We start from the raw sequence: 22962 nt of genomic DNA on the forward strand, positions 1-22962 counted from the left end.
ACGAGCGTACTTTGCTCGAGTGTGCGATCTTATACCCATGCGTCACATATTTACGGAGGAGCTATATCCTTAAACTGAAGTTGCTGGTTCAATTTGGACGAAAACGACGTAGGGAGAATGTCATGCGATACCCGGTATCCATTGTATAATTTCAGACTTTCTAAATCAGCGACGCATGCCATGGAATCACGCCAAGTCAGAGACGACCCAAGTGATATGGTGAGCTGGTAGGAATCATTCAAGATCTCATGCGTCACGGGCAGAAGATCACAATGTATGCATATTACTCATGCTTTACTTGGGAGAATGCAGGAGCGAACCAAGCATACGAACTTGAGGTTTGAATCAATACCCTGTAGTTCAGCATCTTGAACCACCTGTTTGGGAACTCGTCAGGCAGTGCCTTATGCACTAATTGTAAGGTCAGACTTTGATTCTCAGCATTTTGAGTCCACGGCGATTTCTAGCCATCACGGAACGAACATTGCGTTGTTGGTAAAGGCTCATCATGCCCATGTCATTTACTCATATCATGCAGTACTCTCTACTAATACAGAAGCGTTTGCTCATCCATCCAGTAACAACCTTTGGTATATCCATCGCTTAACAAATTCCTAGAAAATGTGCTTATTTCGCAGCATCCTTGGGGACACCGCTCAGGCCCTCGGTAGCCTGACGACCGACGTTGCTAAGATCCTCGTTGGCCTTGGAGGCAGGGCCTCTCAGGCCGGAGGTGGCGCCGGTGCCAGTACCGACGGTAGTCTCGGCATCACCGCCGCTGCCGACGTTGACCTTTGTGGCGTCGGCGGATTGCCAGTCGGAGGCGACGGGGGGCTGCTCGGGGAGGGGGAGGTTGGACTGGACCTCGTTGATCTGGTCGGCCTTGGATTGGGTCATTTTTGCGGTAGGTGTTTAAGAAAAAGGTCGCTAGAGAGGATGTAAGTTAGCGTTGTGTGGCCTGTGGGTGCTATTGGTTCGGGGCCATAGCGGCCTGGGCGCAGGGAATGTAGCTCACTGGAGTTGATTCGTCGGAGGGGATTTTTAGAGTTTGATCGAAGTTGCTGGTGCTGTGATTGTAATGGTTGGCTTTCCTTGTGATTGCTTGATGAATAGAAAAAGATAGACTTTTGCATCGAGCTTCAACAGAGGCTCTTATATGCAAAGCTGGAGGAGGACGAGCTCCAATCCGGCCAGGCTTGAGCTTTCGGAGCCTTTACGGACGCTGACGTCAATTACGTCAAGCAGGTGCAATTGCGGCTCTTTGCGCGGAGTCAGTGGAGAACCACTGACGTTCATCGACGATTGTCGCGGGAAGTGGAGAACATCCAACAACACTTTTGGGCGTGGATGGCGGATGGGCGATCAGTGACACAAATTGGCCAGGAGCAAAAGCTCCAGACGCTTCGATAGGGCAGACGGGCTACATTGAATTGAGGGTCAAAGTGGTGCCTGGGCATGAACGAGGGCGTTTTCCTCAATCAGATGCAATTTTATTGAGGGGGTTGTTGGTATCAGCCGAGTGGGCTTTTTTGCGTAAGCTTCTGTCACCCGTCCCTGAACGCCTTACTCCCAGAGTCCCAGCAAAGCCAACCGTAGAGTCGGTCTGTTCCTTTTTCCCAAAGTGCAGATGCGGATGCCGTCATGGCCATGTCGACGTTTTGATGCAACCCTGTCATCTCCCAGCCCTGTGCCAACTGCTAATCCTTCCCTTCTGCCACTGCCACACGCGATCATTCTAGCCCATTCTCTTGTCTGTTTCAGCTGAAGTCGCCTTGTCGCCGGTGTCGGGGTTCAGGTAGTCGGAATCCTCCGCCGCCTCATATTCTTGGATCAGGTCTGACACAACCTCGCGGGCCTCGTCGAATTCATCCAGGTTCTCGGCAAAAGGCGCCGTCTTCTTGTAACCCTCCATGAAGGCATTACGCTTCCGCATACCGTCGTATTGTCTTAGAATTCTCTTGAACAGCTGGGAGCCTGTCAGCAAAGCATGCGCATACCAGAATCAGGATCGTGAAACCTACAGTTGCGATACTTGTGTGGTTTGCCAGCATCAATCCACTGACACGGTGGGCCATTGGGATGTAGGGGCTCCGCTTTGTGAGGGCCACTTGAATGCTGGCCGGTCCCCATGGGATAAAGGTCGCCAGTCGTCGTTCCCGGATTCTCAGCAAACTCTTGTGGACGTCTGTCGGATCCACTTCGCCCTGAATGACGTTCAGAATAGAAATGTAGCAGCTCTTCTTTCCCGGTTGAGTAGAGACCATGCGGTTCTTGGGCTGCAGTAGTCTCCGCATGACGTCCAATACTGTCGTCTTTCGCACCGTCTTGGCCTGCTCTACCTGATCGCCTGTGAATGGTGTGTATGCCGTCATCAAGAAATGGCAGCGGGGCGTGGGAATCAACGAGGCAAGAATGCTGACCAGATCGTTGTGCATGTAACCTGGGTACCTGAGAGTTGTGGTACTTGCTGACATGACGGTCGATACCTGCGTTGCCCAAGTTAGTCTGTGAGCCTCGAACATGAGAGAATAATTCCTACCAGTTGATTTGTTTGAGCAAACGAGGGCTCCTGAACGTGTAATCTGTCGGCTGCGATGCGTGATAGAGCTCCGTTGTCCAGTACCACTACCGAGTCGGCGTTTTGCGTTAACCTTCTCATGGCGAGAACACTGTTGTAAGGGTGGACGACGACATCGCCTGCGTTTGTGGTATCAGGGAAGACGGAGTATGTTTGGATGATCTTTTTAGGGAACCGGTCGTTGAGCCGCTCGAGGAGGAATGAGCCCAGACCAGAGCCAGTACCTCCCGCGATGGAATGCAGCATCATGAAGCCCTGAGATGATCAGCGGGGGCCGCACGAATAATACAAAGTTGCACGTACTTCTAGAGAGTCGCTACCATCAGCTTCGCGGTCGATCATCTCCATGATGTCTTCGTAGACCACTTCGCCAGTCTGATAACCGTCACCCCAGTTGTTCGCAGCACCAACTCCATTCTTGCCAACGTAAAAGTTCTCGGGGTTGTAGATGTTTTTGTAGGGGCCACTTTGAATGCCTTGTATGACCTGTAGTTCCTTTAGCAATAGTACAGTGTCTCGCTGAAAATTGTCGACGCACCCTTGGCTCTAGATCGACTAAGATAGCTCGCGGAATGTATCGTGTGTCGTCGCTCTGGTAGTAAAAGACGTCTTTGCGATCGCCACCTTCAGTAGCAAAGTCTTCGAGGTTTCCGTCCTGGTTGATGCCATGCTCCTGACAAAGCTGCTGCCAGAATTGGCTTCCAACTGTATGGCATTAGCTCCATTGCGCACGACTGATGTTCTGTTTGGTGGGGTAAACTGACTGCTGTTGCCGCATTGTCCGGCCTGGACCGTAATGATTTCCCTGTAAGACGAAGTCAAAACAAAGTATGGGCAAGCCAGGAGGGGCTCACGAAACCTACCTTGGCATCTTTGCAGTGTGATGGCGGCTTTGGCGATGTTGGGATCCAAAATCAGTGACCTTCCGCAAGCTGTGATGTTGGACGCGACGGTGAGAGCTTATCGATAAGAAGATGCGCGAGACGCGCTTTGAGTGCGTTACGTAAGGCAGGGTGCGAAGAGTGAGGTGGTGCTGCACCGAGGTTGCTCGCAAACGGTAAGCAGGTAGTGCTATACTACCTACCCTGAGGCGCCAGGATTCTTCCTTTACCACATGTGCCACACATCAAAATTTCAAGCCACATCTTGAGAGATGGGAGACTCAAATGATGGATCTTCAATTCTCCATTCTTTCATTCACAGTGAAACAGCCCACGCGGACTGCCTAGTCAGGGTCAACACGCTCGTTCTTTGTCCCTTGGCCTTATTCCTCCACAATGGGTCTCGGCGGCCTCTCTCTGTCCGAAGCGAACAGCGGACTTTTCCTCGGATCCCACGCCCGCACCAAGGGTTGAAGTACCAGGGTGCGGATGACATTTGTTGATGAGGATACCTTTCCATCTCAAGATACGCGGCCCTCTGGCTACTCCGTACATTTGCCAGCCACGCCAGCCTCTTCTCCTTACGTTTGGCAGATAATCAAGCACCGCTGTCCCGACATACCTTGGATGGCCCACGTCTCAGATCTATCCGAACCCCTATTGAACGCCCCCACGGCCCGGACGTGCCATATGCGCGCAACAGGCGTATAATAAAAGCCATCGATCCATAATTGCGGGATTTGCGTCGTCTGTAATTGTGGTCATTTCAACGTCGCACAGTCGATGAAAGTTTGGCTTAGGACGTAATCTGGGCAGAAACGGGCCCCTGTAGGGCTCATGTACACTACTTACATCCAATGTAGGAGCTCAGTCCATTCCCGTCCTTTTCTGCGCCTTAGCTCCCTCCCAAGCATCTCATGATCTCATCACTGGATTGTTCAAAGCGGGAGACAACCACATACTTCGTACAAGTCACATGGAACCGAAACGGCAGAGACGGGCAGAAAATCAGTCCCTATTCCTTGATAAGGTAGTTGTTCAACCGCGGATTCGGTGTCAAATGTCAATGGAAGCTCCATCTGCTGCACCGCGCCCGAATAGCGCAGGGAGCCACTGAAGATTTGGGCGTGACATCGGACTAAGGTGGCACGCCCCAGAGGGAGCCGCTAGGTGTCCCCCCCTGTTCACCCCCCACCCCCCTTATTCGCGCCCCTATTGGCGCCCATTGGCTCGGAGCCAAAGAAGCAATTAAGCCTCGCCCTCCACCAACGTTGCAACTTGCTGGGGATTTGCAGGCCGTCACAGGGATCACTGGTCCTGGTCCCTCCCATACCTTACCTTTCACTGCACTCCATCGCCCTCCCTGTCTCCCCCCAAAACTGCGACAGCCCAAGGTTCCTGGTCTCGAGGATCTGAGGTTGTCTGCAGTCTGCCCGCCTATCCGTACGGGAGATACCTGACTTTAGCAGGTCCAAAGATTCAAGGTGCTCGACTGCAACAAAACCGATCTTCCATCAACCCTGCAGGGCTTGCAGAAGCACACCCCCAGCCCAACCTTTTTCTGGGTACTGCTACATTTCATTCTTTGGAAGGTGTTGTTTCTTACCAAACCCATCAGCCGGATTTTGGAGCAGCTGCCGGTGATCGACCACGAGCGCCGTTGTTGTCTCGCTTTAGCTTCTCGCCTTCGAACCTTTCACCGACGGGTGTGTCTGACTGTCTCGACCGCAATTACAAGACGTCCGCCCCCGACCACCCCTCGACTTGATCTTCCAAACGCATCCCGACCCCTTGTTGGGCTGCTGTCTCTCATTTACACTTCGCCGAGAAAGCCATGCTTGAGGTGTTTACACCGATCCACGGCCTACACACCTCAATTTCGCGAGCCGATTTCCTAGAAACCTCGACTAATCCTCAACTCGTTTCCTACCTCTACACCCTCCCGAATTTCCCGTCACAATGACGGACTCGAGACGAGATGATTCGGTCTCACCAATGACAAGAAGCCCTCGCGCGGCATCACCAGCCATCACGAGCCAGCCAGAGTCGCTTGCTCCTCCAGCTCCTCCGCCGAAAGATAACCCTCCGGCTCTTCCCCCAAAGGATCTCCCGACGCCAAAAGACACGCATACCCCGATCGATTCCACGGTGGAAGCACGAGATTACATCAATGGGGGAGCACCTCATGACAGCGTGTCACCCGTTAACGACGGAAGGCGGCCGCAGCTCCCAACCCTCAACTCCACCGATAGCGTACGTCAGACCCCTGGCGGTCTGCCCGTGATGCCCGAAGACGATACATACTCCCCTGAGCCAGCTTCACCGACCGATCGCAGAAGCGTACAATTTGCCAGAACGGACCAGGTCCTGGAAGCCCCCGCGAGCCATTCGCGGCAGCCATCATGGGACGACGGTGGAAAGTCCATCGGCTCTGCCTTCATTTCTAAACTGAAGCAGCTCACCGGCTCTGGCAGCACGCAGACCCTCAAGACGAGCAGCTCCGGTAACCTGAACGAGAACGGCACGCCGCCGTCCATGGGTAGCTCGCCCACCACCGGCCAGTTCAGATCAAGAATACCTCATACACTAGACGAGGATGGTGGCAGCGATGCTGATGCGGATGTTGAGGAGACGGCTGATGAGGGAGCCACATCGGATGCTGTCAAGCCCAAGAAGAAAAGGAGAATGCGCCGCTCAAAAAAGCAACACATGTCTGTCCCGAGTACCCCCAACCTGCGGCATCTACCCGGCCCAGACTCGCCCGTTGGTTACGGCCGGATGGGTCTGCGAAGGCGCTTGAGTATGCCAGACCACCCCGAGCAGCAGCACGGCATGTCGGAAGGTGAAGGACGAGACCAGCTTGCAGGTCCCTCATGGATAAGGTCTCGCAAGAATACCGGAGATGGCACTGAGAGCCCTGGAGGAAGAAGAATGGGGCACGTCCGTCGCATAACTGTCCTTGGTGGAGGCGGGGTTTCGGACGGAGACGCGATCACGCCCAAGAGACCTTTTTTCGGCAGCGAACGAGCATCGACTTGGAAATACGTCAAGAACACCTTGAAGCTCCTTAGGCAGAAGAAAGAGGATCGTTTCGATTTCGCAAAGTCGGCAGAACTCATGGCAGAGCTGCGAGCCGGAGCGCCCGCCGTTCTCATGTTGGCCAGCATGATCCAAAGGGATGAGCATGGCAATAAGCGAATCCCTGTCCTTCTCGAACAAGTGCGCTTGCGTATTACTGATAGTCAACCCGAGTCCGACGACGACAGTGAGCGGCATTGGGTCTTCACAATGGACCTCGAGTACGGCAGCGGCCCAAGTCGAATGAAATGGGTCATTATCAGGACTCTGAAAGACATCTACAATCTCCACGTACGATACAAGCTTGCGATGAGCAACGATAAGTACTTGCATGGGCGCGCCGATATAGGAGCCCGACCCAAAATGCCCAAGTTCCCCTGGGGCGCCTTCCCCTATCTTCGCAGTGCCCGTAATAAGGATGACAGCGAGGACGAAGATGACGCAAGCATTCGGGGCGATGATCTAGGAGAGGTCACCGCTGGCGAAGGGACTGCTGCTGAGGGTACCGCAGGAGAAGGTACAGCAAGCGAGTGGGAAGGCGGTCGAGCTGGCCCTGGAGTTAGGAAGAAGTCACGCCTCGGCATGCTCGGTATGCGTAGGAAATCGACCGGATTTACTGAGCCCGGGGACTCGGGTGGCGAGAACCAAATCGATCAGGTTCAGGCTCGGAAACGGTATTTTGAGCGTCAAAGAAGGGTTCTTGAAAAGTATCTCCAGGACATGATTCGGTGGTTAATGTTCCGTGCGGACAGTAACCGTCTTTGCAAGTTCTTGGAGCTGTCTGCTCTGGGAGTGCGCCTAGCTGCTGAAGGCAGCTATCATGGCAAAGAGTGCTACTTGCACATCCAATCCTCCAAAGGCATGGATTTCCGTCGAGTCTTGACACCAAAGAAGGTCATTGCTCGCCATAGTCGCAAGTGGTTCCTTGTGCGCTCTAGCTACATCGTCTGTGTCGAATCACCAGAGAAGATGAGCGTCTACGACGTCTACCTCGTGGACTCCAAGTTTCGCATTGTTTCCAAGAAAAGCACATTGAAACAGTTGTCCAAGGGAAAGACCAAGGCCGAGGAGAAGGAGATCGACCTGGCGGAAGAGGGCGATGCTGAGAAGCATCACACACTGACACTGCATACAGCTGAGCGAAAGGTCAAATTGTTTTCGAGAAACCAACACATCATGAAGCAGTTCGAAGACTCAATAGCAGAGATGCTCAAGCAGACTAAGTGGTATGACACCAATCGCTTCGACAGCTTCTCTCCAGTCCGAAATGGCGTATTTGCGCAGTGGCTTGTAGACGGCAGAGATTACATGTGGAACGTATCTCGTGCGATCAGCATGGCCCGAGACGTGATTTACATTCATGATTGGTGGCTCAGTCCCGAGCTTTATATGCGTCGACCAGCCGCTATCAGCCAGAAGTGGCGTTTGGATCGACTCCTGCAGCGAAAGGCCCGAGAGGGTGTCAAAATCTTCATCATTGTGTATCGCAATGTCGAAGCTGCTATTCCGATCGACTCTGAGTACACCAAGTATTCACTCTTGAACCTCCACCCGAACATCTTCGTCCAGCGGTCTCCCAATCAATTCAAGAAGAACCAGTTCTTCTTCGCCCACCATGAAAAGCTGTGTATCGTCGATCACGATGTCGCATTTGTCGGTGGCATCGACTTGTGTTTTGGCCGTTGGGATTGCCCGCAGCATCCGATTACAGACGACAAACCGACGGGTTTCGAGCACAGCGAGCAGCCAAAGGATGCTGAACATTGCCAACTCTTCCCCGGAAAGGACTACTCGAACCCCCGTGTCCAAGATTTCTTCAAACTCGACGAGCCGTACGAGGAGATGTACGACCGAAGCAAGGTTCCCCGAATGCCATGGCACGACATTGCTATGCAAGTCGTTGGTCAGCCAGCCCGAGATTTGACGAGACACTTCGTCCAAAGGTGGAACTATGTCAAGAGAGGCAGGAAGACGACCCGTCCTTTGCCGTTCTTGCTACCGCCTCCTGATGTAAAAATGCACGAGCTCGATGCCCTTGGGCTGACGGGTACTTGCGAAGTTCAGATCTTGAGGTCATCCGCCAACTGGTCTCTGGGCATTGAGCATGTCGAGTGCAGTATCCAGAACGCCTACGTCAAGATGATTGAGGATTCCGACCATTTCGTTTACATCGAGAACCAGTTCTTCATCACGAGCACCGAGGCGTTCAATACAAAGATTGTCAATCGCATCGGTGATGCGCTTGTCGAGCGCATTATCAGAGCTCACGAGAACGATGAGGACTGGAAGGCATGCATTGTCATTCCTCTCATGCCTGGTTTCCAAAACACTGTCGATGAACAGGAAGGCACCAGTGTTCGTCTCATTCTGCAATGCCAATACCGCAGTATCTGCCGCGGTGAAGGCTCGATCTTCGAACGTCTTCGTGCTGCCAACATCGAACCGGAAGAGTACATTCAGTTCTACAGTCTGCGACAGTGGGGCAAAATTGGCCCCAGAAATGCTTTGGTCACTGAGCAGCTTTACATTCATGCCAAATGTATCGTGGTAGATGATCGTGTTGCGCTCATTGGTTCCGCCAACATCAACGAGCGGTCCATGCTTGGAAGTCGTGACTCTGAGCTTGCTGCTGTTGTTCGTGACACCGACATGATTTGGTCAACAATGGCAGGCAGACCTTACCAAGTCGGTCGGTTTGCGCATACCTTGCGACTTCGCCTGATGCGAGAACATCTTGGCCTGGATGTAGACGAGATCCTGGAGGAAGAAAGGCAGGCCGAAATGGACCGCCAAGCCGAGTACGAGGCAGAGATGGATCAGATTTACGACGAGGAAGCAGAGTCACCTCCTGTCGCAGGGCCGAGTGCACCGCAGTCAGCCAGCAAACCGACCAAGCCAGCAATGCCAGGACAGGCTGCAAGCTTTAACCATGATGCCGCAGAGGCGGAAGCGGCAGCCGAGGAAGCGTCCTCAGTGTCATCTTCAGAGAAGGGCAAGGACCGCGACGATCGCGTAACCGGCAACGAGGCACACGACCTAGAAGTCGCCGGTTTTGGCAAAGACCACTGGAAGGAAGCCGCTCAGCTTGGCCTTGACCGAGGACGAGACTCTGTCATCATCAATGGCCGCGAGGTCCTTGTCAACAATGTGAACTCTGAAGGAAAAGGCACTTTGCAATCGCCGATGCAGCCTCACGAGCGCAAGCTGTCGGCTGATCACCACACGGAAGAGGAGGGCGGAGTTAGCAACGATGCCCTGCCGCCGATCCCAGCTCTCAACAGACGGACCACAGACCAACTCGGCCTCCCTCGCACAGCTGGGCTTCCCACACTACCTGCTGTAGACGATACTGATATTGGCGGACCTCCTGTTCACTTGGACCAGAGCGGCCAGCCGACCAACGGCCCACTGCATCCTCTGGCTGCAGATATCAGGCAAGCGCACATTGATAAGGATTGCATGCGTGACCCCGTCAACTCAACGTTCTTTGACGACATCTGGAACAGAGTCGCTGAGAATAACACGAAACTGTACCGCCGCGTTTTTAGATGCATGCCCGATTCAGAAGTGCTTACCTGGCCCGATTATCGAGAGGCTGTGTCTTACACGGAGAGGTTCAGACAGAGCATGGAGGGCCAAACCAAGACCGATGACGGAGATCCCAACTTGAACCGTCACCAGACACCTGTCAGCGGAGGTGGTGCTGGTATGGGCGCGCCAGGCCCCGGGGCTATTGCGAGCGCAGTAGCGGATAAGACGGAAGAGAAGCTGCACCTCAAGACCAACCACTCGAACCATCCTAGAATTGTCATCCCGGCAGATGATGACCACGACCTCAACGAGAAGAGCGAGCACCCAAGTTCCCGAGGCGGGCTCAACCTCAACATAGACGTGTCGGCATCATCAAAGCGTCCACAAGATGACCCATCACCCATTCTTCCTGCTGGAGACGTTCCCTTCCCGGCCTTTGAACCAGGCCCTGCCGCCGACGCCAGCATGTTGGAACCAGCACGAGAGAAGAGTAGGGAAAGAAGAACCACCTTTTCCCCTCTAGAGAAGCCGCCTTCGAGAGATGTGAGCATTCCAGCTCAACAAGCCCAAGGGTCGGTTAGACGCCGCCGACGGGCCACTACTAAGGGTAGCCGGCGCGGTATGCCGCCCGAAGAGGTGCTTGGGCGGGCCGAAGCAGAGGAACTGCTCAGCATGATTCAGGGGCATGTCGTCAACTTCCCATATGATTGGCTCCTGACTGAAGAACAAAACGGCAACTGGGGATTCCAGGTAGATGGTGTCGCGCCGCTTCAAATCTAGTAAGTCTCCGTCTATCATTCCCGTGCGTAGCCGGTCCAGTGCTAACATCCATTGCAGCAACTAGGTGTTATACACAGTTCAGAACGGTCTCATGGACCTGCTGGACAAAGCCTCTCTATATGGCTGAACCATTACACGATGCATCGATGCACAGGACGGAGTCAGGGAGGAGCATCTTGGCGTCGCGGGTACTTTCACTGTATTGATTTGATTACATTCGTATGGCTTCGGCCCCTGTTTTTACATGTATTGTACACATTGTTAAATTACAGCCTTTATTACACCTTCTCACTTACCCAGATGGCGCCTTTGCAACCCGCCCGGATCACACCGGTGAGCAACCAGTGCGGCTCCGCCTTCTTGGCGTCATGCTCGACAGCGTGGTCCAGGTGCTCCAATTCTTCATCGCGAATCCGCCGCAGTGTCTTGATGAGATCGGTGAACTCCGGACCGACGTCGTAACCTTCAGCTTCCCACTCTGTGACCATCTCGATTAGGGTTCTGATTTGGTTGTTGTAGTGATCGCCAATTTCCGTCTCGACGGCCTCTGTACATGCCATGGCCGCTTCGCGACCCATTACTGCGGTACTCCAGCCCAGCCCAGTTGACATTAGCTGCCACAGAGGATACAGGGCAGTCGGTCGCACGCGATGCTTGTGGATGAGGGCGTTGAATGTATTGAGGTGGCCCTCTTCTTGGTCGTACATATGTGCCATGAGAGGTCGAAGGTGCGGGTGTCGATTGACGATCGGTGGGGTTTGAGCTGTGTAGATTCGGGTGGCAGCCAGTTCTCCGGCTTGATTGACTCGAAGCTGAACAAAGTCAGTATAGTTTCCCCAACTGCATACAATTGCACAACTTACTGCTGAAGACAAGAAATCCCGCTGCTCTTGGGTCAGGGGCTTTCGTCGGGGCGCCGCTGCTGCACCTTTTGCTTCGGCCTGAACATTGGATGTGCCGGATAGCTGTCTGCGCGAGATGCAAACACCCGGCGCATACGCGTTTTGCGCTCCAATTTTTGCGATGCCACAGCAGGGCCTCAGAACTGATCTTACTGAAGCCATTGTGAGATTTTCCTGTGGATAGACAAGACCCCTAGGGTATTCGGAGCACAAACTCGGCCGAAGACAAATAGAAGATGTCAATGACATCGAACGACTAGACCCTGTGGATGCTGAAGCCTTTGTGAGCGTTGATTGGCTAGCCGTAGGGCAGGTCGGATGGCCATGGGCCGACGCTCCGACTGCTCCACCCCTGTGCAGACGAATGACATAATCTGAGCCAATCAGGCACGCGTTCGCAACGACAATGGCCCAAGGCTGTGAATAGGAGCCAGACTTTCGAGTTCTTATTCTAACAACCTTACCACACAACCGCCAGCGACCATCTCCTGACCATTCACCTCTCTACACCCAATCGACAAAGGAATTTCATCTTTCTGCGACTCAAAGTAATCGTATTTGTTTTCTTTGCATCGATAGCCAATTGCGTAAACCGATCGATCGGTCTTGAATCACTTGAATCACCCGGCGCAGTTGCTTGAAAGAGCTTCCAGCCCCTTAGTCGAATACCCGATCGTAACTCACCATGGCCGACATTGATGATGAGCTTTTGGCTCTCGCCGGAGGCGGAGAGTCCTCTGACGAGGAAGAGGAGGAGGTGATGTCTGAGGCGGAGAGTAGGGCGCAATCCGCGTCACCACCGCCCAAGGCGGCTGCGAAAAAGTCCGCTGCGAAAAAGGTGAAGAAGCGCGCTGGAGGAGGCGACTCAGAAGAAGAAGGAGAGGCGTAAGTTTCTCCCATTTTGTAGTACACCCAGGCGCATTCCTACCTCTACACCGGAGGAAGTCCACCAACCTTGAGCTTCACCTTCGATTGAATTTCAATCTCCCAGCTCATCATCGCGCGCGCAACATTGGCTTTCCACTGCCTTGCCTGCCAATTACATCACTGACAATGCGCCTCAGCTCTTCAGCACCCGGTAGCCCCAACTCGATAGGATCCGCCGCCATGGACGAGTCCGACTCCGAGGCCGAGCCGCATAGGGCGGGCCAAGACGATGATGAGGAGGATAAGTACCCGATCGACGGCATGTTCAAAAGCCGCGCCGAAAAGGAGATGGTAATGGCCATGCGCGAAGTCGAGAGAGAATCACTGCTCGCAGAGCGACAGGCCGAAATTGAGCGCCACAGACAGAATCGCATGCTGCGACAGCTTGTCAGCAAGCAGGAGAACGAGGAGAAGAAGCAGAAGCTCAAGAAGCGCAGCGCCGACGCTGCCGACCTCGACGACGAATTGCGCACGACAGCGCGGCCGCGCACCGACGGCAAGACGTCAGCGATAGATGAGCTACGTCGCGCGCGTGCGGAAAAGGTCGACCGCATACGTCGTCGCGAGGAGGAGCGCAAGGGGCTTAGGTCGCCGCGCGACGACTACCAGGACGACAGCGATGAGGGAGGCGATTACGAGGAGAACCAACGCCGTCGGCACCGCAAGTCACGATCGCCGGAGGACGAGATTGTCGCACGCGAGTTGCCGCCTCCAGACATTCGAGATTTCGAGCGCATTCGCGTCGGAAAGAGTCGTTTCGCGGAGCACTGCTTCCACCCAAGCTTCGAGACGACCATGATAGGATGCTACGTCCGCATCAGTATCGGTCCCGACCCCAAGACGGGCCAGGACGAGTATCGCATGGCGCGCATTCAATGTCAGTCCGCCCGCCGAGGTGTTGTTGCTGACAGGATGCTGACGTTTTACAGCCATCACGGTTGGCAAGCCATACGCCATGACAGGCCCTAGTGGTGCCTTTGTGACCGATCAGTATGTTCTGGCAGCTCATGGTAAGGCGGAACGGCCGTTCCCATTCATTTTCCTGTCAGATCGGCCATTTACCGAGGTGAGTTTCCTCTTCAGACGCTCTATACTGGAGGGCGTCCAACTGACTGGAACAGCGCGAATACAATCGATACGAAAAGGTCATTCAGTCCGAGGGCCTGACTTGGCCCAAGAAGAAGACCCTCATGGACAAGATTGACGACATCAACGCGCTCATCGCGTACCATCTTTCCACCACCGAGATTGACGAGCGCATCCAGCGCAAGGCCGCGCTCCGCAAGAAGTTCGATCCCAAGTTGCGAGAGCGCCTCGCTCAAGATATCGAGGTCGCCCGCGCCCAAGGGAACACCAGAAAAGCAGAGGACCTGCAGGAGCAGCTCGACGACCTCAAAACGAACGTATTGGCCTTCAAGACGAGCCTTAGCGAGACCTCATCTAAGCCCAGCGCAACATCCCAGCAGGACCGGTTAGCTAACATCAACCGCCAACGCCGGCTGGAGAACGCCGAGAATGTTAGGAGAGCACAGCTCAAGGAGAAGGCCGAGGCGCGTAAGCTAGAGGCGGCGCTGGAGAGGGGCGAGGACATCAAGAACGATTTGTCGCGGCGGTTGCGGACCAAGGCCAAGTTCATCCACGACGCCAACGATACGGGCAGCAAGAAGGCAAAGGACAGTAATGCGAGCACACCCGCCAACGGCACGCCCAAGATGGGCGCTCAGGAGAAGAACTTCTTGCCTAACTTGGTCAAGCTGCAGGCTGCGAACCAGGAGAAGAAGGGCATCCCGACAATTCACAAGCCGCTCATGGATGATGACATTATCGGATCCCTGGATCTCGATATTGACATTGACATTGACTAAAGAAGTCTTATTTCGCGGCGGAAATTATTTGCATGGTTGCGAGGGAGGGACTTGGCCTGGCTGGAGACTGTGGTAGGTTGCTATAAAAGTTGCTATAAAGGGGCATAAGGGGGTTTACGGGTACAGAGGCCCGACATCATATGGCACCTTTCCAGCGCAGTAGTTGTAGAGTAGAAAAAAAGCGTTTAGGCAGGGCTCTCTGCGTGAGCGAAGCAATCGACGCGATAGAGCAGACAAGAATGAAACAGGCTGCGCAAGCACTCGTCGAATTCATGGATCATCAGCCGTAATTTCACCTGCCTTCCCTCAGTAGCCTAATTTCTTCCAATGACCGTATCCTAGGCATAAGGCCCATTGATTCCTGTCTATCTACCTCAGTGAACCTGGAAGAGAACGGGTTACGCAGGACGCTACTGCAGACTCGCCCACCGCGGGGTCGGACTTAAGGTCTCGCCCCGCGCCGGTGGTCTGGTGGTGAGTGAGCTGCGGGGCAATTGATGCGCCAGCCCACAGTACCATGTAGCGGAAGCGATCCGTCCCAAATTCCCACCTGCACCCTGCCCGCGTTAAGCTTCAAGGCAAAGTACGGCCCCGTCGGCGCGCATTGGGCTTCTGCACGTGGTGGGACGTCGAACCGGCACGACCGCATTGGAATTGCTCCGAGGCACCCCGCTGGCCAGCTACGTAAGTAGGGCGAGGCAGCTAGCTGTACGTCTTGTCTCATAATCGTTCCTACCTTGGACATCCAATCCTCATGTTCGTCGTCGTCAACGTTCCGTCCCGTCCTTTGAATCAGCCCACGAATGCGCACGGCTTTTACGGGGTTAACCTAAGCCTTCGAGACCTCTGAAAGCTCCCGAGTCCGTATGCGCTAGAGTATGCGACGACTACATTACGTCCATTGGTTGATTAGTCTACAGCTCTTCTCCTCTCTCTACCACTGAGAAAGAATTTCATCGTTTCGTCGTTGAATTCACGTAGACTCATAATTCTTTGCTTCTCTCCCTCCTCCGGCGCCTGCCTTTCTGCATTACACCACTCGGTCACTTGCGCTCATAGACCGCCATCTCATTAGACAAGAGTGCTTTACACTAAGCTGGGCTGTCCGTTGATAGACCCAGCCTCCCACATACCATTAGAATTCTAGATGCGACATAGAGGACATCCAGCAGCAGCGGCAATGACTCCCGAAACGAAACCCCTCCTGGGGGATGAGTCCCCCAGCCCGTCAGGTACAATCTTTTCTCTTTCTCCCCCCCCCCCCCCGAATTGCATGGTTTTGCTCTAGGTGCCAATATGTAGCTAACATGAGTCTCAACACCGCAGCACACTTTACATCCGCCCTCCCACTCACCACAGCCACCACCACAACCCGAGGCAGCGGCGCCGGCGGTGGCGGCGCACATCATCTCCCCCAAGCAATAGCCCACCGCGGCTTCAGAGCCCAGTACCCCGAAAACACCCTCCTCGCCTTCCGCGCCGCGCTCGACGAAGCCGGGGCGCACGCCCTCGAGACGGACCTGCACCTCTCGCGCGACGGCGTCGTCGTGCTCTCCCACGACGGGAACCTGAAGCGGTGTTTCGGGATCGAGGACAAGAAGATCAACGAGTGCGATTGGAGTTATCTCAAGACGCTCGAGACGGTAAGAGAGCCGAGGCAGAGGATGCCGAGGCTGGAGGATCTGTTGGGGTTGTTGGCGGAGGAGGGGAGGGAGGGGGTTTGGGTTTTGCTCGATATCAAGGTAAGGGATCGCGTTCTTGGGTGCTTTTGGGGTGATGGGTTTGTGCTTTGGGTGTTTGGTATGGGAGGTGAAGAGAGGGGGAGTTGAAGAGGAGGATGTGAGAAGAGGGCGCGGCGCTGGGAAGAAGAAGAAGAAGATGATGATGATGATGATGCTGACGTGACTCGAATGTGCATAGACCGACGATCCCCCAGCAGAACTCCTCGGCCGCGTAGCTGACGTCCTGGCCTCCACGCCGGGCCCCATGCCGTGGAACGAGAGGATAGTATTCGGATGCTGGAACGTAAGTTACCATCTCACCAGTCTCACCACACTTTCCGCAAAAGACCAAAACCCCAAAGAGCACGACGGTACTGACACTTAATCCAAAGCAACCCTACATCACCCACGTCCGCACAATCTTACCCGCCTACCCAATCTCCCTCATCTCCTGGTCCCCGCTCTACGCCCGCAACTTCCTCACGCCGAAACAGCCGAACCTCTCCTTCAACATGTTCCAAAAGTCCCTCGTCGGGCCCGTCGGCAAACTGTTCATCAGAGACGTGAAGAAGAACCATCGGCAGCTGTTCGTCTGGACGGTCAATGACGAGGAGTGGATGGAGTGGAGTATCCGCGCCGGAGCGGACGGGGTGATTACGGATGATCCAGAGTTGTTTCGGGAGGTGTGTAAGCGGTGGGAGGGGGCATCTACGTCTACATCCACGTCGACTTCGGTTCCATCGGGAGAGCGAGAGGTAGACGCAGACGAAAAGGCGAGGGCGGCTAGGCGGAAGGGCCGGGTGCGCGACGGGACGTGGAAGAGGACGGCGAGGTTGTACCTCGAGGTCGCGGGGATACAGGTCCTCGTGGCGGTGTTCACGCCCATTCTGATGCTCGTTGCGCGGTTTGGGGTTGTGGGGCCCGGGCCCAAGGCCGCCAAGGCGTTGAAGCTGTGAGAATGGAGGGGGCTCTTGCAACGATGTGTTGGCGCTGGCTGGTTTGAGAAGGTCTCTAGTATGATCAATCTTGCGGGGATAGACGACACCTGTGAAAGAGGAGAGAAAATGAGCTAGAGGAAAGTACACTGACAGAGGGCGAGTGGAGGGAAAGGGGGGCAGAGAGTAGAGCCCAGTCGGATGATGACTGTGATGAACATTTAGAGGACAGTAATTTACCTACATAGGAAGAGGCAGAGGGAGCTGAAATATGGCGCTAATTGCGCGATGAAGATGGAGGCTAGGTGACTAGAAATACAGAAGAGTATAAAGTTCGAATCCCGAAATACACATCCTCCTCGATCTGTGGCTTTCACCAAAACTTTCCTTCCCATGCTATACTTCTGTACTAGAACAGGCTACAGTACCCAGACATTGTGCAGTTTTGGAAGATGGTACCAAAGGTAAAAAAATGTTGGAGGCCTCTTTAGACCAGGACAGATAGTGCGCGTGAGAGCATTGAAGCAGACAGGACTTGTGCGAAGCCCGCATATATCCTTGAGCCGAGAGAAGTTATGCGTGACGCCTCGTTGTGTCTTGTCAGAAGATTCGGGTGGGGTCGAGAGAGGGTTCCTTTAAGAATAACAAGAGATAATCAATATTCATGTCCAAGAGCTTCCCATTTCCATCTGGCCGTTCAGACATATAAACCCCTGAAAATTTTCACATAAAAAAAGCCAAAGCTGTCGCTATTTAAGCCATCCAAATCACGCCGTCGACATACAACCCTCTCGCTCAAAGACCGTAATTCCCATCAAGCCCATCCAAAAATAACCCATCATTGTTCCCGTTCCCGCTGCAAGATGCGAGCAACGCATTCCGGTACTCCAAACTGCTGACGCTCAAATTCAAGTCACTCGTCGCCAGGTCCTCGCCCGAGGACAAGCTCTCCTCGCTAACACTCAACACACTCTGCGGCGGTGCCGGATTCGTTCCAAAGTCACCGATATTGAAGTTGGCTAGGTCCCAGCTATCGGGGCTCCAGCTGTCCAACCCTGTCGATGATGACGCGGGCGTCTCTCCCATGTTGGGGATGGCGCCGCCACCGCCGCCATAGATTGCGTCGTAGACGTTGTTCAGACCGCCGTCCATGGAGCCGAGAAGGGCCTCCCATTCAGAGGAAGATACCCCGGACACCTTTTGTGGTTGCTGTGGCTGATGTTGTTGTTGCTGCTGCTGTTGTGCGTAAAGACTCTGGTGCGCTGCGGCGAGGATGTGCTGGTGGAGACGGGCTGTAGTTGGCGATGGAGGCGATGAACCGTTCGGTGTGCTATTCAGAGACAGATAGTCGAGGTTCTGCTTGGAGGACGTACGGATGCGGCTGGTGATTTGTGACATGGAAAGACGCTGGTCTCGCCGTGCGGGGACGTCTTGCTGCTGCTGCTGTTGTAAATTGTCAAACGACGGCTTCGAACGGGACCGGTAGAGTTCTGGGCGGTTCTGGATGCTTGGCATGGTCATCCGGCGCATCTTCTCCTGCTGCTGGATCAAGTCACTCTCGCTAGCAGCGGCGCTCGGAAGACGGCCCAAAGTCCGTTGAGGCGACTTCTTCTTGGCCGCGGGCGCAGGCGGCGAAGCCCTTTGCGGTGCGGGCATGGACGCGGATGCTTCCGGAGGCTCTTGTGGCGGAGTGGGCAGGTTCTGCTCATCAAGTCGAATGAGGAGGCCTGCCACACGCTTGAGATCGAAGGATCCGGGCGCCTTGGCCTTTGTGAGAATGTGGAGGACGCTGTTGACGAGACGCTCGACGTCCTTTAGCATCTTGCTTTCGGGCTTGAGCTCGAAGCTCTGGTACATGAGGGTCATGCCGCAGAGAACGAGAGTATCCGTCTTGTTGAGGCAGAAGGAGAAGGTCATGCTGCGCTCCTCGAGCAGCTGGACGATTTGAACGACGTGCTTGCTGGACTCGCCAATGGAGATCAAAGCAGGGGCGGCCTTGCGACCGAGCGAGGAGCCAACGGCAGGGCGGTAGATGAGGATCTTGGTGTAGTAGTAGGCGAGAGCAAGCAATGGCGACCGGCTTCCGGTGACATCGGTCGAAGGCTTATCTTGCTTGAAGGTAAGCTTGAGATGCGTCGGGAGTGACTCGTTCCATTCGTCGAGCTCAGCCTCCATGGCAGACATTGACTGCAGCGACAGCTCGTGTGAAGTGGCGGCGGGGTAATTCTTCTCCATCACCTTGGCTAGGATTCGGCAACAGCGGAAGAGGGCGAGCGCGCTCGACAAGCGGGTGTATTCGCCAGGGAGCGTTGGCTGGAAGCCCTTCTCTGTGACGTATTCGTCGTCTGTGTCTGAAGGATACTCAGTGTGGATCTCATCCTCCTTGAGCAGTTTCGGCAGTCCAAGAATGGCACCAGAGAAGCTGCAGCCGTTAGTCAATGTTCCAACTTCATTCTGAGGTAATAATACTCACCAATCCAATGTGTACAGAGTCCAGAACACCTTCTTACGGGTCTCAATAGTGAGCGCGCCGAAGGAGAAGCGTTTCTGGCTCTGATGGAGGCCGAGGCGATGGGACAAACCCACTGCAATGCCCTTGTAGTGCTGCAAGCGCTTGTAATCCGCTCTCACGATGCAGTACAAGAGAGCCAACTCAAGACATTGCAGGGTGACCATGGTGTTTTCCATAAGAACAGCCTCGACAGCTCGCTGCCATTGTTGCTCACACGCTGCGATCTGCTCGAGATCGGGCTGGTCGCTGCCTAATGCCGCGATGCCAAAGACGAGGTACAGCTGGGCGATTTTGTGATTATTCTTGACCTTTTCCGGGTCTGATACAAACTCCTCATAGATGTGGAGGAATGTCGGCTTGTGCAAGACGGGGAATAAGGGAGCCCACTCTTGGAAGTAGACGTTGACGCAGCGATCTGAGAACAAACGCGGCGGCACTTTGAGTGACTGATCAGGCGTTTTTGGCGTCAAGGGATGGCACCCCTGGATATGCAGAAACGCTTCCGGGTTGAAATCTGAGCATGACTTGCCATTTTCTTGCATCTTGCGCTTGAAAGCCTCTGTGTTCCTTGTTAGCCAAAAAGCTCGTTGGTCTATATCTACATCGCTCGGACCGCCACTCCGGGAGGCGGGATGAACGGGTACGCGCATAAGAAGGGCGGTACGAACCGATAAAGGCACGGCCGCTGGAAGGGCCCATAAAGTATGAATCCGAGTTCTCGACGCCGAGTAATAACGGCGACGCCTGCACCCGGAAAGTATCTTCCTTGGCCGGCGCCCCAGCATCCTTTCTTCCATCTGATGTCGACGCGGGTGAATGCGCCGATGTCGCGACGGAAGGGCTGCGCATGGTCGTGTGGCTGTGGTTTCCGTGCATCCTCGACAGCATGTCAATCTTTTCGTCCTTCTCATCCAGCAAGTCCTTCAACTCCCTGACTTCGGTTTCCAGCTGGCGCACGCGCTCCTCGAGAGACTCTGTGTAGCCGCGGGGGAATGCGCGACGGCTCAGCTTGTCGCTTGTGCGGCACTCGAAGCCCACGTTGGAGCATTGCGAGCATGTCGGCCTGATTCCATCGCAACGAATCTTCTTGCTCCGGCACCGGTCGCAGGCCTGTGCTATGCGGCTTTGCGAGCTGGTGCCCACCTTGATCACCTTCATGGGTAATATTCCAGGCATGGTGGCGGTGTTTCCCTCTGTTTTCTACGTTTAGATGTTCCTTTCTGGTGATTTATCCGATGATGGGCAACTCAAGGCGGATACCTGGTGTTGACTAGGTCAGCCTCGGAGGCTTCGGCGGTGACTTTTTTCTGTTCTCTAGATTCGTCGTTGGTGGGCTCGGTTGATTATTCTGGACGGGCGCGCGGTTGGTTGAATATTTGTATACAGATGAATCATGAGTCCTCCTCAAAGCGATGGGCGGGTGGTTTCGTAAATCGTCGTCTTCGTTGGGGGTTGTTGCAGGTAGTTGGTATCTTTAGTGACTAAGAAAGTAGGTCCACGAGAACACCGGTCTTGCCAACTGAGATGGCAAAGATGACAGCAGAGACACGGAAAGGATAAGAGTGGAGATTTGGTGTGTTCTACAACTCGGGAGCGGCGGGTGAGCAGTACCTATAATAGGTAGAATGAATTGTAAGGTCGAACAAGACGAAGAGCAATAGAGATGTTGGGTGGGAGGGCGGAGTCGGGGGTGTGTGTGAGGGAAAAAGGGAAAGAAGAAGTGGAAGATGGTCGTAGGGGAGAGGGAGTGAGACTGTGGGGTCTCTTAGTAGCAAAATGGACACAACGACTGGGAACGCTGGACGCAGGACACCACACCGAAAGGATTTGCTGCTAGGAACGCGGTACAAGATGAATCGTGGGGAGTTGGGGACGGTAAAGTACCTATCTGCCTGCCTTAGGTTAGGTACACTAGGCTACAAGTACAGTACCACCTACCTAGAACAAGACCCCGTGGACGATGTGCGGGGACCAGGGATGGACCAGGAGCCTAATGTAAGGTAGAAACAGCCTTCCGCTTCTTGACTGGAATGCACAGAATTGGTGAGCTCCTGCCTGCAGTCCCGTCAATTACTTACACTGAGCAGAGGTACCTTACTGCTCGGTTCTGGTGAGGTGCTGCTGTGGAGAGGAAAGTACCTGAGGAAACGGGAGGTTTTGGTGGGCCCCGGGCCGGCTCTCGCACTGGATAATCTGCCCTGCATCGCTGGCCAGTGCCTTGCTGTGTTGTGTAAGCGAGGAGCCCTTGAAGGTACAGAAATCTGGGGGAAGAGCAGCCCGGGGTCTGCCGGGCGGCCCTCGCGCCGGCGCTGGTGTTGGGAAAAGTTGGGGTGAGGTGGGAAACGATACAAATGCACGCTAACAAGAGTGAGGGGGAGCCAATCACCAACTGGCAATTGTATACCACCCAGCTCGCTAGACCGTAGACTTAAGTACGAGTACTTCGCTTCTGAGGTCTTCCAAAGTACATTTCCTGATATGGCCACTTGGTGAGGTGCTAGGTTCCACCCAAGGTACCGGCCAGCACTCGATGACTGACAAGATCTAAGCTCTGGAAACAGGCGCCAGACAGAATGGAAGCCAGAAGCAGAACAGAAGCACACCACTACACTTTTGCCCGCCACGATAAACGTGTCCATCAACGCCATGCGACGACGTGATGTGTGCCGGTCTGCTGTTGTGCCCGTAGCCTGACAGCGTCGCCAAAGCACAATGCCCCGCGCAAAACACGCGCTGGCCTGTCCTGCCATTGTCCCGTATCTCTGAAAAGCAGCGTCTCTCTCTTCATCTCGCCATTCAGCCCTTCAAAAGCAGCTCAGCGGACGCAGATATGGCACCACTCGAGTCCTTAGAAGCAGCAGACCACTTCCCCAACTTCAGCTGTCCAGTCTCTAGGTAGACCATCCGGTCTCTCCAGAGGCCCCAAAAGTCAACAGGCGCCTACGGCAACCTGACGGAAGGAAAAGCTCTAGACCATTTTGGACGCGGGGCGGATCCGCCCCCCAGAGTTTCCGCTCCGTTGTCAGCCCAGTGTCATGCGCAAGCGTCTCCTGGCGAGTCGTCCATTCCATGCTTCATGCCGCTTCGCTCCAACCAATCCGACCAACCACTCCTTTCCGCCACCACCCATCTCGCCTTTTCCCCAGATTCTACCTTTCGTCCAGGGCAAGATTCGGGAACAAAGAGATACAGACAAGCTTGCGAATTTGACGTTCGGCAAAAGTAGGAACAGCCCACTGGGCTCTGGGGAAA

General features: G+C 54.5%; 7 protein-coding genes across 7 annotated transcripts, besides 1 other annotated feature; 3 read left to right on the forward strand and 4 right to left on the reverse strand.

The window, feature by feature from the left end:
• Positions 1 to 627: 627 nt before the first annotated feature.
• On the reverse strand, positions 628 to 897 carry CPAR01_03901 (uncharacterized protein; the record flags this gene model as incomplete). The annotated part of the gene is made up of 1 exon (XM_060488186.1): positions 628 to 897. The coding sequence occupies one exon, from the start codon at positions 895 to 897 to the stop codon at positions 628 to 630; it is 270 nt and encodes an 89-aa protein (XP_060352392.1).
• An 838-nt stretch (positions 898 to 1735) lies between these two features.
• Positions 1736 to 3449, reverse strand: CPAR01_03902 (tubulin/FtsZ family protein; the record flags this gene model as incomplete). The annotated part of the gene is made up of 7 exons (XM_060488187.1): positions 1736 to 1966; positions 2022 to 2486; positions 2540 to 2833; positions 2882 to 3064; positions 3117 to 3283; positions 3343 to 3383; positions 3442 to 3449. The coding sequence occupies 7 exons, from the start codon at positions 3447 to 3449 to the stop codon at positions 1736 to 1738; spliced, it is 1389 nt and encodes a 462-aa protein (XP_060352393.1).
• A 637-nt stretch (positions 3450 to 4086) lies between these two features.
• Positions 4087 to 4170: a sequence feature (Short protein (CPAR01_03903, KAK1543270.1) was converted to a misc_feature.).
• A 1248-nt stretch (positions 4171 to 5418) lies between these two features.
• Positions 5419 to 10848, forward strand: CPAR01_03904 (uncharacterized protein; the record flags this gene model as incomplete). Its single annotated transcript, XM_060488188.1, has 1 exon — positions 5419 to 10848. One exon carries the CDS (start codon positions 5419 to 5421, stop codon positions 10846 to 10848), a length of 5430 nt encoding a protein of 1809 aa, XP_060352394.1.
• Positions 10849 to 11126: 278 nt separating this feature from the next.
• Positions 11127 to 11912, reverse strand: CPAR01_03905 (ubiquinone biosynthesis protein COQ7; the record flags this gene model as incomplete). The annotated part of the gene is made up of 2 exons (XM_060488189.1): positions 11127 to 11660; positions 11712 to 11912. The coding sequence occupies 2 exons, from the start codon at positions 11910 to 11912 to the stop codon at positions 11127 to 11129; spliced, it is 735 nt and encodes a 244-aa protein (XP_060352395.1).
• Positions 11913 to 12435: 523 nt separating this feature from the next.
• CPAR01_03906 (plus-3 domain-containing protein) lies at positions 12436 to 14542 on the forward strand (the record flags this gene model as incomplete). The annotated part of the gene is made up of 4 exons (XM_060488190.1): positions 12436 to 12635; positions 12815 to 13554; positions 13607 to 13743; positions 13799 to 14542. The coding sequence occupies 4 exons, from the start codon at positions 12436 to 12438 to the stop codon at positions 14540 to 14542; spliced, it is 1821 nt and encodes a 606-aa protein (XP_060352396.1).
• Positions 14543 to 15849: 1307 nt separating this feature from the next.
• CPAR01_03907 (glycerophosphoryl diester phosphodiesterase) lies at positions 15850 to 17219 on the forward strand (the record flags this gene model as incomplete). Its single annotated transcript, XM_060488191.1, has 3 exons — positions 15850 to 16185; positions 16463 to 16567; positions 16656 to 17219. The coding sequence occupies 3 exons, from the start codon at positions 15850 to 15852 to the stop codon at positions 17217 to 17219; spliced, it is 1005 nt and encodes a 334-aa protein (XP_060352397.1).
• Positions 17220 to 17993: 774 nt separating this feature from the next.
• On the reverse strand, positions 17994 to 20886 carry CPAR01_03908 (fungal specific transcription factor domain-containing protein; the record flags this gene model as incomplete). The annotated part of the gene is made up of 3 exons (XM_060488192.1): positions 17994 to 19620; positions 19672 to 20269; positions 20379 to 20886. 3 exons carry the CDS (start codon positions 20884 to 20886, stop codon positions 17994 to 17996), a joined length of 2733 nt encoding a protein of 910 aa, XP_060352398.1.
• Positions 20887 to 22962: the final 2076 nt, after the last annotated feature.

This window comes from Colletotrichum paranaense (genome assembly GCF_030867605.1).
Source record: "Colletotrichum paranaense strain IMI 384185 chromosome Unknown Scaffold_3.1, whole genome shotgun sequence".
Classification (NCBI taxonomy): Eukaryota; Fungi; Ascomycota; class Sordariomycetes; order Glomerellales; family Glomerellaceae; genus Colletotrichum; species Colletotrichum paranaense.